Below are 13,481 nucleotides of genomic sequence, written 5' to 3'. Positions count from 1 at the left end.
AAATAATGTATAGAGAAATGGTTAAACAACTTAATCAGAGTAATCTCAAGGGATTATAAAACTCTGGAATTTAAAAAATTGAGGAATTAATGGGAAAGGTAGAGGAGAATGTAAATAAAAAGCATGGAAAATGTGTACTATGATTTTGATGTTTTATTAATATAAACGTAAGGAAGGTTTTACACGTTTCTAACTCTATTAAATAAAAATATGCCTCTGCCGATAATCACAAAATTGAAACTGATTTAAATATAAAATAATGTTCGTAATGTTCGCTTTTTCCATTATTATATAAGAATGTATTACGTAGATACACAAAATTGCAATGATTTTAACAACAGACATTATTACGCGTTTGGTCTTAAGCAGTGTTAGGATAATTTGAATAACAAATAAAAATGTTAGATTTATCCGTGGACATAATTTCTCAAGCTATAATGTTTCACGCTATAATTTAGACAAATGTCGAGGGAATCTTTGAACATAGGAAACTGACGTAGCAGTCGACGCGTTAAACGGGGTTATCATTCGTACACAAGATTACACGGACGGTGCATAAAACTTGAAGTAATTCGTATTAATATTTTAAACGCACGCGAGATTTCTTGAAGACTGGTCGTCGTGCATTCACCCCACCCATATCGATTTTCTCGTAGGTAACGGAGTCGAGTTACTCCTAGGAGACCATTGCCTCGAACAAAATCATATCCAGTTACCGATGCAACGCGAAACAAACTGCAAAGCGCAGCACGTCGTGTTCGCGGCTAGAAAATAGAAAAGAAAACCGGAAAAGCTCGTAAGAGAAAAGATCGAAAGTGACCGGACGTACCCCGATACCTCCGACAATACCAGTTACGATTACAAAGTGTTTCGTGTCGTGTTTCTCCGATACGTGTCAACCGTGAATTCGATCACTTTTCTAACATACATAATATTTTTCTCGCCGAGAGTCGCATTACGAATTTGTTACGCGATCCATCGATCTTCGCTTTATTTGGCGACGCGTCGCACAGCGGGCCAGAATTGAATTTCAGATTTCAGCTGTTCAGACTTTCGACTCGACGCATTATTCAATAATTCATGAACCAGTTTTATTATTTTAGAACTTTACTAAGAACGAAAATATATAATTATTTTTCTGTTCAAGTTGGATAAGGTATTCTAATAGATGTGAGTGGCATGCTACAATAAAGGTAAACTTTCAAATAAAATATCTTCCAAATACTTAAATAAACTCTTTCAACTTCCGTAGAAATGATTTAACTAGAAAATAGATATAATTCATTTGAACGGCTAAATTTCAAATCTGACCCATTGTGCGTTACAAAGAAGATTTTTTTTTAAATAAATCATCGACAACGCGTTCGATATAGTAACTTTCATTCACAGGGACGCATCCGTATTTTATTTCTTTTATTTCTTCACGAAGAATAACGTAAGTAATATATGAAATAACGGTAACTCGATCATATACCGTTGTTTCGTGTTTGCAATAGAAATACTGACATGGATAATATTTCGTGTTCGTTCGGATAAATTTTAGCAGCTTGGAAAAAACATTCTGAGCTTAGTGTGAATTATGCAAGCAAACTTGATTACTCAAATAAACCTGATTATATATTCTTACTTAATCATAATATCACGTTTTAAGAAATTGACAATCGATACAGAGTATTTACAATTTTGATACATATTCTTGTTATCGAATACTTTGGTATCGAATCGATTGAATATCATCGATAGTATCGATATCGATCCGATCACTAGGCTGACTCCGAAACATTGTAGGGGCGCATGTCTTCGATCAAATGTACCTTTTGCGTTATGTTTCTCCAAATCGACTATATGTATAGGGTGTTCAGCCACCCTTAGGAAAAATTGTAATAGGAGATTCCAGAGGCCAAAATAAGTCGAAAATCAAGAACATCAATTTCTTGATCGAAACTTCGTTAAAAAGTTATTAACGTTTAAAGTTCCGCCACTACTGAATTTTTTTCTCGAAAGTGGGTAGGATTTCGGGGGTAGGTCAGTTCACCAAAAATGCTTGTAATTCATCCCTGTAACTAAATATAATTTTTTTAGTATGATTTGAAATTTTTTAATTTTGTCTAAATTTTCAGTACCTACTCGAATTTTTTCCTCGAAAGTGGGTAGGAATTCAGGGGTATATCTATTCACCAAAAATTATTGTAATTCATCCCTGTAACTAAATATAATTTTTCCAGAACGATTTGAAATTTTTTAATTTAGTCGAAAAATTTCACACCTGCTCGAATTTTTTCTCGAAAGTAGGTAGGATTTCGAGGGTATGTCTAATGATCAAAATTGCTTGTAATTGACCCCTGTAACTAAATATAATTTTTTTAGTACGATTTGAAATTTTTTAATTTCGTCTAAAAATTTCAGTACCTACTCGAATTTTTTCCTCGAAATTGGGTAGGAATTCAGGGGTATATCTATTCACCAAAAATGCTTGTAATTGACCGCTGTAACTAAATATAATTTTTTTAGTATGATTTGAAATTTTTTAATTTCGTCTAAAAATTTCACACCTGCTCGAATTTTTTCTCGAAAGTAGGTAGGATTTCGAGGGTATGTCTAATGATCAAAAATGCTTGTAATTCATCCCTGTAATTAAATATAATTTTTTTAGTATGATTTTAAATTTTTTATTTCATCTAAAAATTTCCGTACCTAGTGGAATTTTTTCCTCGAAAGTGGATAGGATTTCAGAGGTATGTGTATTCACCAAAATGCTTGTAATTCATCCCTGTAACTAAATATAATTTTTTTAGTATGATTTGAAATTTTTTAATTTCGTCTAAATTTTCATTACCTACTCGAATTTTTTTCTCGAAAATGCGTAGAATTTCAGGGATATGTCTATTCATAAAAAATGCTTGTAATAGACCCCTGTAATTAAATATAATTTTTTTAGCATGATTTGAAATTTTTTAATTTCGTCTAAAAATTGCTGTATCTACTCGAATTTTTTCTCGAAAATGCGTAGGAATTCAGAGGTATGTCTATTCACCAAAAATGCTTGTAATTGACCCCTGTAACTAAATATAATTTTTTTAATATGTTTTGAAATTTTTTAATTTAATTTTTTAATAATTTTTTAACGAAGCCTCGATCGAGAGATTGATATTTTTGATTTTCGTCTTATTTTGACGTCTAGTATCTCCCACTAATTTTTCCCAGGGGTGGTCGAACACCCTGTATACACCGTTTTATTTCAGTGATGCGCGGGCTGAACCTGGCCATGCGTAACACTTCCTTCGGCACCTCTCCTCGCGTTGTAACGCGAGTTGTACGGTACGTGTTCCGCGTCGCCTAACGTCCAGGACGCTATTATCCGTCCTCCAGTTGATCGCTAAGTCTGTTCCCGTAACAGTTCGATCGTAAGTAGCGCGCATCCGTAACCCGTGATCGAATCAAATCCAAAGAGATCCAGAGATATTGGCGGGAAAATGAAGACCGCGGCGGAAGGAGCAACGTTACTTTACTCTATATCGTGATCGTGCAAACAATAAGAAAATGGTTTTCGATCCAGTCGCCGAAGAACAAAGGAAACGCTTCTTTAGGCAAAATTATGGCGCTCATTTGCCCGGGTAAGGCTCGTCTGCTTTCCCACAACAAACAAAAACCGCTTCGGTCGCAGTCTCACTTTGCGTAACGCGCCTCAATTTCCTTCTACTTTTACATTTATAGTGGACTTTTTCTTTTAATAATAAGCAACCTATACCAATACTTGGATCTATTATAAATTATATCGAAGATTCAAATCGTTCGACTGTTAACATTCCATGATCGCGCAATGGAATAAAATATAGTCAAGATCCTTTATATTCGACTGTTTTTCATGGATTCATTTGGATCGATTAACACGGTGGTCATTGGTAACCGATACTTCAAGTCTTGAAAGTCTGCAATTGTTTGACTGCTAACATTCCATGATCGAGCAATGGAATAAAGTATAATCAAAATCCTTTATATTCGACTGTTTTTCATGGATTCATTTGGATCGATTAACACGGTCATTGGTAGCCAGGGGACTTTGAGTTTACAACCTGTCTTAAAATCTAATCGCTGCAGCATCCAAGCGGGATCTGAAAAATAAAAAATAAAAAACCTCAGACACTGTTCCCGACTGTCTCATCGTTAACATTGTTCCGAGCCACGCGTTACACAAGTGGAACTGCGGCCTCAGACACTGGCTTGTATCCGTTTACGTATTACGATCGAATGGAACGACTCGTTTCGTTTTCCAGCGATGCTTTATTTAGCGAGCGAAGCGTACACCGTAAACGGGTACTTTGATTCAATTTATGCGCCAAAGACCTCCTTTACCGTTGTATTGTATTAAACGGCTTAATTGGATTTGCAACGCTTACCGTTCATGCTAAATGTTCTCTCGTTTATCTCTCGTTGCGTAACGTGCGCTGTGCAAATCCAGCACACGCGACAATGAAAACGAAAAATCGAACTTGAAACACGTGCACCGTTCGCCACGACTAATCGGGCACTTGGTCAGAAGGATTATCAATTTTGAAGCCATTGTAACTTCGTGAAAAGGCTTGTACAATAATTTTCCTGGTTTCATTTTAACATACGAGGGTCGTTCAATAAGTTCTTAGAAAAAGCATCGTAAATGGTATGTAGCATCGAAAATGGTTTGTTTTTAGTGAGCATCGTGACTCACTAGACAATTGTCAAAGTTACAGTTACATATATCCACCAAATGGTCTCATTTTTATTGTCGATCGAAGCAAGGAACTTCCTCTTGCTTCAAGACAATGCACGGATGCACACCTGTGCAGTTTCGATGGGCAAAATCATGGAATTAAAGTTTAAATTATTACAATATCCACCGGATTTGGCCCCCAGTGACTTTTTTTTATTTCCAAACTTAAAAAAATGGCTCGACGCCCAACAAGGAGGTCACCGCCCAAACAAATGCCTATTTTGAGGATCTTCCGAAATCTTACTTTTTAGATGACTCAACAAAGTTGGAGAAACACTTGGAAAAGTGTATAGAGCTAAAAGGAGATTATGTTGAAAAATAAAAAAAAAATCTACCTAAAATAATTCGTTTTTCTATCTTTTTTAAATCTTAATTAAATTTCCTCGGAGATACTTTTGCGCGAAGGAGTAACAAAAAATATTTGACTCGTACTTCTCTTGCAGAAAAGATGCGAATGAATGAATTTTGTATAATTTGTTTCGACCAAGTGCCCCAATACTTATGATTAATAGGGTACGATCTACACGATATTAACGATAACGTGCACGCACGGGCAATTTCGTTGAAAGAAAGCACTTTTCACTTTTACTATTGTTCCGGGGACTACCGGTGCACACGAGAGGCAATCGAACCGTAACGTTCTTTCGGTGTTTCTACATTGTAGATTCAGTCCCCATCGTACGCGTAATTAATACGTAAACGTTGCTATTAAAATTTAACAAGAGAATAAAAAATATTGAAAGTCTCGAGCGATGTTCATTTTATAACCACTGGCTATATTGTTATCAACGGCAAGCATAAACGCAAGGACAAGCAAATTTTCTATCGTTGTATTGAATGCCTATGAACAATAGTGCTCGTATTGTCCACGGAACAAAAGAGAAACAGAAAATCGTTGTCGAGTTTTGTAGCTATTTTAAAAACGCGATGGCTCGATGGGAAGAATTCTACAACAACTGACCAATTTTAGAAACGTTGCAGAATTCTTCTAACAATTGTTTTTATCTGGACTGCGTTAAAATTGAACGTGAATCCGCAATTCCGGGGAGTAGTAATTCGCCAACAGTTACTTTTAATCTGCTATCGTCGACTCGATACGCCTTTACGGTTTATTTTCTAATGCATGTTGCCGGTTCGCGCGCGAAAGCGCAGTTTTAGAGTACCATTCGCGAGCTAAATTACGCGACGAAACTGGTACCGGTCCTGGTACCAAAACGCTTTACACCGTGATTCCGCCACGCGAGGAAATCACGCACAAAACCCACCACTTGTGTCGGCGAATTTATCCTATTTGCGCGCGTGTCGATCGATTCGAACGAGAAACTTTCGCGTCAAGGTAAACTCGACGAGATAACGATTCGTTCCGAATTAACGCTAGTTACGCCACCCTGATAGCGACAGAACAGGGTGTACATTTGAAGATTGTTTATAACGATACAGGCACGTCGATCGAAACGAAAACCCTCCCCATTGAACGAACCTTAAGAATATATCTCCGAACATGAACGACTATCGTGACAGTAAACGTGTCGAGACAGTATCAATATTTGCCTAACTATAACGCGAAATTTCAAGACACCTCGTCCTCGAACAGTTTCACGAAGACGGTGTAAAAATGCCACGTTATAAAATTCTCATATTGCAGTAAATATACGACGGTATTATGTAGGCGTGAATTTTCTTGGAAACGATCGAGTTTTAAAGGCAGAGTACAGAGAACGTAGCGACATTTTTTTCCGCGCCAATAACCCAGTAAATCCTATACGGATCCATCGCGGTCTCGCGAAACGAGATCGATGTCAACGCCTTGACACTGATCTTGTAATCCCCTAAGACAAAGATGGGCAAAAAACTCTTGACGCGTTGTTCGTTCGATAAAAATACATTCCAACTCAATATGAAATATTTAAACAATTTTTTTTTTAAAGTACCGAGGATCGAGCGACTCCCGTTCGTGTCGAACCGTACACGAACCAATTCTGTCGTCGCATCGTGACCGTCGCAGAATAATTGTTCGTTCGATTTACTGGGTCACCGGTAGTCCACTTTTACGGTCCTGCGACTACATTGTTTTAGAAAGCGGCTGTTCCTTTCGATCGAGCCAAGTTCGACCATCCGCGACGAAACGGAAATCGTTAAAAAGTCGCGCGAACGCTCGTACATACACTATCGTCCATAAGTCACCCGGTCATTTTGCTCGTCCGTCTTGGAAGATGCAAATTACTATACAAATACAATTTCCTGAATCGACCTCATTACGAACAAATTAGTATTACTTCAATTTTATAATTTACATAACTTTACAGTGTTAATTCGTTTTTATTCCACGCTCATTAAATGATCGATGACTTACGGACGGGAGTGTACATACAGTACCGGACAAACACTTTTTATTATGTAATTTCAGCGTACGACAGTTAATAATACACACTCCGTAATTGTACGGTGACGATTGTAGTTAAAATATACTAGTCGAATAAATAATTGACCTTTCATCGAATATATTTCGTTCGTTTAGCTACACCGGACATTGTCCCACCCTCAAGTTTCGAGTCGGAAAGCGATTTGGGGCCAGCACGGAAGAAATTATGAAGGTAAGAGGCGATCGAAATCTGATCGATCAACGAGCGAGATATTCCAACGGCGAACGAAATTTCTATAAGAACGCCACTATTCTGAATAAATGAGCGAACAAAGAGGCATCCTGTTCTTATACGAATTTCGTTCTTACCTCGGTCAGCATTTTAATATTTATGTGCCCAAAGTGAGAACACGCGAGTTTGTTTACATGCACTGTTTCACGGTAACGATACTGTAGTGCTCATAAGGTTTTCACACGCTACTAACATATATTTATAAAATGAACGAACTTCTGGTAGTAAATCATGGTGTTCTTATAGAAATTTCGTCCACTGTACGTTCATAAAGTTGATAGTTCCATGGGTTCGCGCAGGAATTGCTCGAAAAGAAAATCCTGAAGACGGGACCTTACAGGCCGAATTCCGGTCGTGACGTGCACGAAAATGGATCGATCCCCTGCGGAAAAGATGACATTAGGAGAGATTGGAAAACCGACGCGCAATTATTCAAAGCACCGCCGTACATATTGGGGTACACGGGTAAGGGAGTCGAAGCGATCTGCGATTTTCACGCGTACATGTTCGAAGTCGAGGTTGTATCGTTGCACGGACACAATAAGAAACGTTTGATCGTTCAATTATAGGATATATTCCTGGATTTAATAGCAGGTACGGTCTGTCCTTTATGAGAGCCGTGGAAGAAGGTGCCAGGGAATGGCGTGAAAATCAAAACAAATTGAGATCGCGCAGAGAAGCTATGAGAGCTCAAGCTGAGAGATGCGATTCCAGAAATCTTTTGGCCCGAGCGAGGGCGGACAACGTGGCCATGGAGATCGATCACGATCGAAATCGTACGACCTTTCGTACGTGTTCGAATTATGGTCTGTATCATCCTCAAAATAATTTATAATTAAAACGTATCGTTGCTTAAAATAACATGCAAACACAAAAATAAATCATGCTTACTTGAACCAACGCTTCGTTCAATTATCACTCTAGACGATTAACTTTGATTTTCAAACTGTAGACCACGCACACCTGAAAAAAAAAATAAATACGTAGTATTTTATTCTTATTAAAAACCTGACAATATACATCTATTTAATATCGGATTATTGTTGCAGATTATGAAGTGTCCCCTGAAAGACCACCGATCGTGGGTTACACGGGTCACATTCCAGGAGCAAAAGGGGAAGTGGCGTTGTCGAAAAGGTATGCCCAAGCCGCGAAAAAGGGACTAGAATTAATAAGAAAAGAACGCGAGGAAAGGCTTGGCAGACTAAGGGACGCGGCTGCAGTGCAAAAAGTCTTGGACGATACATGCGTTCATGAAACCAAACATACGCGAGCGTAAGTTAAGATTTTACTCGAAATTCTATACGGAGAAAGAAATCGCTTCGAATAACGACAATCTTTTTTACGGATAACGAAAATGTTCGACGCAGAGAATGTAAATTAATGCTATCCTTAATTTATTTTCAATTTTATATCGAATAATTCGAAATAAAAAGAATCAAAAGTGTTTCTTTTAATTTTTTTTAAAACGTAGAATATTACACCGACAAATACCATTTTCACGATCGTTGGAAAATTGGAATTCGAACGACTACGCCGATTAGAAGACAATTAATATGCTTCTGGTCCTTGTACGATAAGTTAATGTATTATATGTAGGTCGAGTACTTCTTGAAAATATTTCTGATTGGAAATATTTTCTAAGGACGGATGAAAAAGTAACAATTTGCTATTTCCATTTTTAAAAATGGAATTTAGCGTGTCTGTAAATTAATGTACTTCGGTAGATATTTGCAATTACTCTTGCAACGCAATAGGTCAGTGTAGAAAAGCTTTTGATAGCTCTAGTTTGTTTACCATTTCGTAAATTGGTACATTGATTAGACGTCAATGTTTAAAAATATAGTCCTCTTTAATTTAAATACTAATTACAGAGATGCACAAAAGAACTTCCATACAAATGTATAAAAATATAATAAAGCAGTATATTTAACATTATTGTGTCTATCATTCGTACCATTTTATTTCATTTCTTCTCTGGCAATCTGTCTAATCTCTTTACTTCCATTTCAACAGCTTTTTTCCAGTACTCTGCAGTTAACGTGTTCGATCCGTGCGATAACGACATCAATCTAGCCAGGATCATTAATCCATGTAAATGATCCATTGTTATATTTTTCCTCGTTTGTCTCATCTGTACAAAATCACTTTGAATTTCCTAAAAGGAAAAGCAAATTGAAAAGATTCGATTGTATAAATGTCGTACTATTAACGTATGAAACGCAAATTTTATTACATTTAATATATTTTCGTTGAAATCAAATTTCACATTTTTTAGATGATTTAAATACTGACGTATATTTGTTAGTCGATTTTCATTTTTTAAATATTGTTCCGCGACTTCCAATACTTTCGGGTAAAGATTTTCTGATTCTGAATCGACCTTCAAAGCAACTTGGGTCTGACACTGAAATAAAAGTACATTATATGAATTTGTCGATTAATCGAATCTTTCGATTTTCGAGATTTCCTTACAAATTCATACGTACAGGAATAAACGACTTCAATTCTGATAAAATCAAAACCGGAATATCAGTCTCGTACTCCATTTTATAAAATTTAAAGTCGTACATCACTCGTTGGAAATTAATTAACTCGCAAATCGTGTTGTAATTTTCTCGCCCAGCTTCCGAAACTTGACCAACAGTTAATTCCGTCTCGTCTATTACGAGATGAGTGTTGTCGCTAAGTTGAAGCACTCCACTGGTTAGCCTATTGGATTCATAGTCTTTCCTAGCAACGAATATATAAAAATTCGCAATTATTATTTTAATGTAATCTTACAGATGAAGATTGCATCTCATAATTTGCCTACATACTTTGGTGATAAGGTCAAATCGTTTAAGTTTTCCAGAGTAATTTCCAATAAATGGCTCTTTTCTATAAGTAGCGTTAAAAATTTATACAAATCTTTCGCGAATGTCTTGTATTTAGCAACAGGAAAATGTGTTATATTTAATGGATAAGCACCAAGATGAAAGTATTCTCTCCTCAAATAGCTAGAAAGAGAATAACACTTTTGTAAACTTCATGCCTCGTTTCTCTATGTAATTATAAAAATAAACTTAATATCTACATTGAAGAGAGTAGATGACAGATTAGATAATCAGCAGCTAGTTCATCCCCAAAGAGAAGTTGACTGAACATCATGTGAAGGTCGCTTCTTATTAATTGTGCTTTAGACAATATTTCTGGAACATTTTCAATACCCTGTTTAGAAAGACGAATTATTTTTACAGCGTGTAGCCGAGGAACGATAGAAGTGGGTGGATGGTGAACATTCATTTCAGCTTCTGTCATCTCGAAGTCATCTATAGTATTTTGACAAGGGTTTAAAGATATGAATCCTATTATTTCAATAACTTCGTTCAGTTTTAAAGCTGCTTCCTCGTATATCTATAAATAAATACACAACTTATTAAAAAAATTTTCTTACACAATTTATACTTTATTGATATTATGTTACTCTAAAAACGGAAGTAAAAAAAATATTTAGTAACCTTGACAATACAAGCTTTACCATCATCCACAGATATTGGAAAGTTTAATATGTATTCTTTTGAAAATATAGTTTGTTTTATACTATGTTCAGTAGTATCCATTTTTTCACCATCTTCATTTGACGAGATCTTCTCCTTTTTTGGAGCTGGCTCAGAACAATCCATGATTTCACAGCTACTTTCATCTAAATTTCGTTTATTACTAGCTGTTTTTGTATTATGATAAGGAAAGTGTTCATACTTTTCCTTTGCCCAATCATTCAAACCAGGTATCGATATAACAAAGCAAGTATGTCTTTCTGAATTTTGGTTTTTCTTTGAGTCAACTAAAATCTCTTCATGCGGCTAATAGAAGTATTAATAAATAGTATTAATTAATGTAATTTTAGAAATACACTAATTACAAAATATATATGCTATAAACTAAATATTGTTGGCAATTTTATACACGAGATAAACTGTTCTTCTAGTATCTCACACCTGTAACTACCATAAGTATTTACTATAGGCCTCTTATATTAATCCGGAATGTCCATAGAATTTAGACATGGATAAAATGATGTACTAGAGGCCAAATGAAAAACAGAAACATTCAATAGTTCAAATATAAAATAGAATATAAAATATTACATAAATTTAGTTTTAGAAATGATGCAAAGATCTAATTACCAGGCACTGAACATAATCAGCATACATTCCACATCTAACTTCGTAAGTTTCAGTTTCATTATTTTTGACTTCGTATTTTTCAAAATAGAATTCTGGATTATGCATGTCTTGAACCATTCCTCTAAAACGAACCAATTGCCAGTCCGTGAAGTTACGAAGAGGTGCATTGTTTAATGAAGGAATTTCCTTTAAAGCATCCGGATTTTCCAGAAGTAAGTTGCAACTTGATTGATTTGCAATAACGTGTGCAGGAGTCCAATTTGATATTTTAAGTGGTGCTAAAACAAAATTATTACCTTTCTCTGTACTCTTGTATTAATTTCGTTCAATGATAACCCTACTATTAAATTATCTTCTTATGTATCGTTATTAAGCATTTTATGAGCAAAGAAATCTACTTACAATTCATTGTAACCACGTATGACGGACTTTTGCTTATATATTTATTGGACGCAACGTTAATAACAAAAGATATACGGAAGCGTGGTAAAAGCGCGCGAAAATATACCTAGCAAAGATCTGGCCACACTGAGCACGAGTTCCCCATCCCCATTTTTCTGACGTATGACGTATCTTGCCGGAAGACAAAGGATCCGTTTTATCGAATCTTTGGAGGTTAAATAGTTAAATGTAATATAGTTGCAACTTATGGCTACAATTAGCGAACAATTCAGATACAAATGGAAATATGTACAAAGAAAATATTGAAAACAAGGTTGTGTTGCCAGCCATAACTGTTTGTTTTATAATCAGACTATAACAAAAGAAGTTGATCGATCTTAACGTCACCTACGTTTCAATTAAAAGGTAAACTTTAATAATCTGATTTCAGCAATATTTGAATGGTTGTCATCAATCATGTTAAATATTATAAGCAAAAATTGAGAAAAATTTGAAGAAACGTTTGATGAAACGGTTATTTTATTTGATGGACAGTGATAACAATACTGATGGTTATTTAGATTATTATGAAGTGAAAATTGCATTGAAAGCCCTAGGTTTCATGATTAAGCAGTTTATGTTTTAGCAATAAGGTAATCTAACAATTGAAGAAATGGAATTTATGATCATAGAATTTGATTTGCGCCGCAATAGTTTTAGTGAACAAATTTTAATATTATTTAAATAATTTATTACAGATGTTTATTCTTTAATAATGTAATTAACTTTATAATATGTACTAATGATTTCAGTTAAGGAAAACGGATTTGTGGAAATTATGATGAATCTTGAAGTTTAAACAAATTTTGTTTTTGCTGTTTTAAATTTAATTTAATAACATCACAATGAATTTTGGAATCAACTGGGATGAAGAACATCGACGTACATTACTGGAAGGTGAAGCAATATCACAAAGATCACTGGGCTCAATTGCAAGATCCCAAGCAATTGCAATTGAAAGTGAACAAATAGGGACAGAAGTAATTTCTGAATTACATGTACAAAGAGAGCAATTATTGCGAGCAAAAAGAAGGTTATCACATACTGATGAAGAATTGGATAGAACACGACGAATATTATATTCTATGCGAAGAAATATTTTAATGAATAAATTTGTATTAATTTTAATTATATTGTTGGAAATAACCATACTTGGTATTATTGTATATTTAAAATTTTTCCATTCATAATATAATGTATGTATTGTATTACATGATTTAATCATGATATATATTGTGTACGTACATATGTTCTTAATCTGAATAATTTAATATGTATATTGTATCATATGTATAAAAACTATTTAAAATTACATGATAATAAAATGTAAAAAATTTCACTTGGGATGCATATGTTGGGTTGGTACTGTTTAAAAAGTGTTTATGGATAACATCAAATTCCTGCACCATGAATATTTAAAGATAAATAATTGTTTACATCGACATTTCTGTTTATTTAGATTTGGGTAGG

General features: G+C 35.0%; 2 protein-coding genes across 5 annotated transcripts; one reads left to right on the top strand and one right to left on the bottom strand.

Moving 5' to 3' along the window:
- Positions 1–3,486: 3,486 nt before the first annotated feature.
- Positions 3,487–8,934, top strand: LOC122397082 (protein FAM166B-like). 2 transcript variants are annotated; one of them, XM_043395949.1, is made up of 5 exons: positions 3,487–3,614; positions 7,266–7,341; positions 7,701–7,866; positions 7,971–8,189; positions 8,451–8,934. In XM_043395949.1, exons 1-5 carry the CDS (start codon positions 3,541–3,543, stop codon positions 8,678–8,680), a joined length of 765 nt encoding a protein of 254 aa, XP_043251884.1. In that variant the 5' UTR covers positions 3,487–3,540; the 3' UTR covers positions 8,681–8,934. The 2 variants fall into 2 exon arrangements, with proteins under 2 accessions (XP_043251884.1, XP_043251883.1); XM_043395948.1 differs by having other exon boundaries at positions 7,971–8,207.
- On the bottom strand, positions 3,528–12,094 carry LOC122397081 (mini-chromosome maintenance complex-binding protein). Of its 3 annotated transcripts, none has more exons than XR_006259076.1 (10): positions 11,973–12,094; positions 11,571–11,848; positions 10,902–11,246; positions 10,478–10,797; positions 10,221–10,400; positions 9,891–10,134; positions 9,638–9,808; positions 9,359–9,559; positions 8,293–8,364; positions 3,528–4,112 (listed from the first exon to the last, which is right to left on the bottom strand). XR_006259076.1 is itself a non-coding variant. In XM_043395947.1 (8 exons), exons 1-8 carry the CDS (start codon positions 11,977–11,979, stop codon positions 9,368–9,370), a joined length of 1,737 nt encoding a protein of 578 aa, XP_043251882.1. In that variant the 5' UTR covers positions 11,980–12,094; the 3' UTR covers positions 9,255–9,367. The 3 variants fall into 3 exon arrangements, 1 of the variants encoding a protein (XP_043251882.1); XR_006259077.1 differs by lacking the exon at positions 3,528–4,112 and adding an exon at positions 7,459–7,783; XM_043395947.1 differs by lacking the exons at positions 3,528–4,112; positions 8,293–8,364 and having other exon boundaries at positions 9,255–9,559.
- Positions 12,095–13,481: the final 1,387 nt, after the last annotated feature.

This window comes from Colletes gigas, unplaced genomic scaffold, assembly GCF_013123115.1.
Source record: "Colletes gigas isolate AHSC1104 unplaced genomic scaffold, ASM1312311v1 Colletes_gigas_Sc00008, whole genome shotgun sequence".
Classification (NCBI taxonomy): Eukaryota; Metazoa; Arthropoda; class Insecta; order Hymenoptera; family Colletidae; genus Colletes; species Colletes gigas.
Note: the sequence above shows the minus strand (reverse complement) of the source record. Positions and strands in the feature narration are given on the sequence as shown.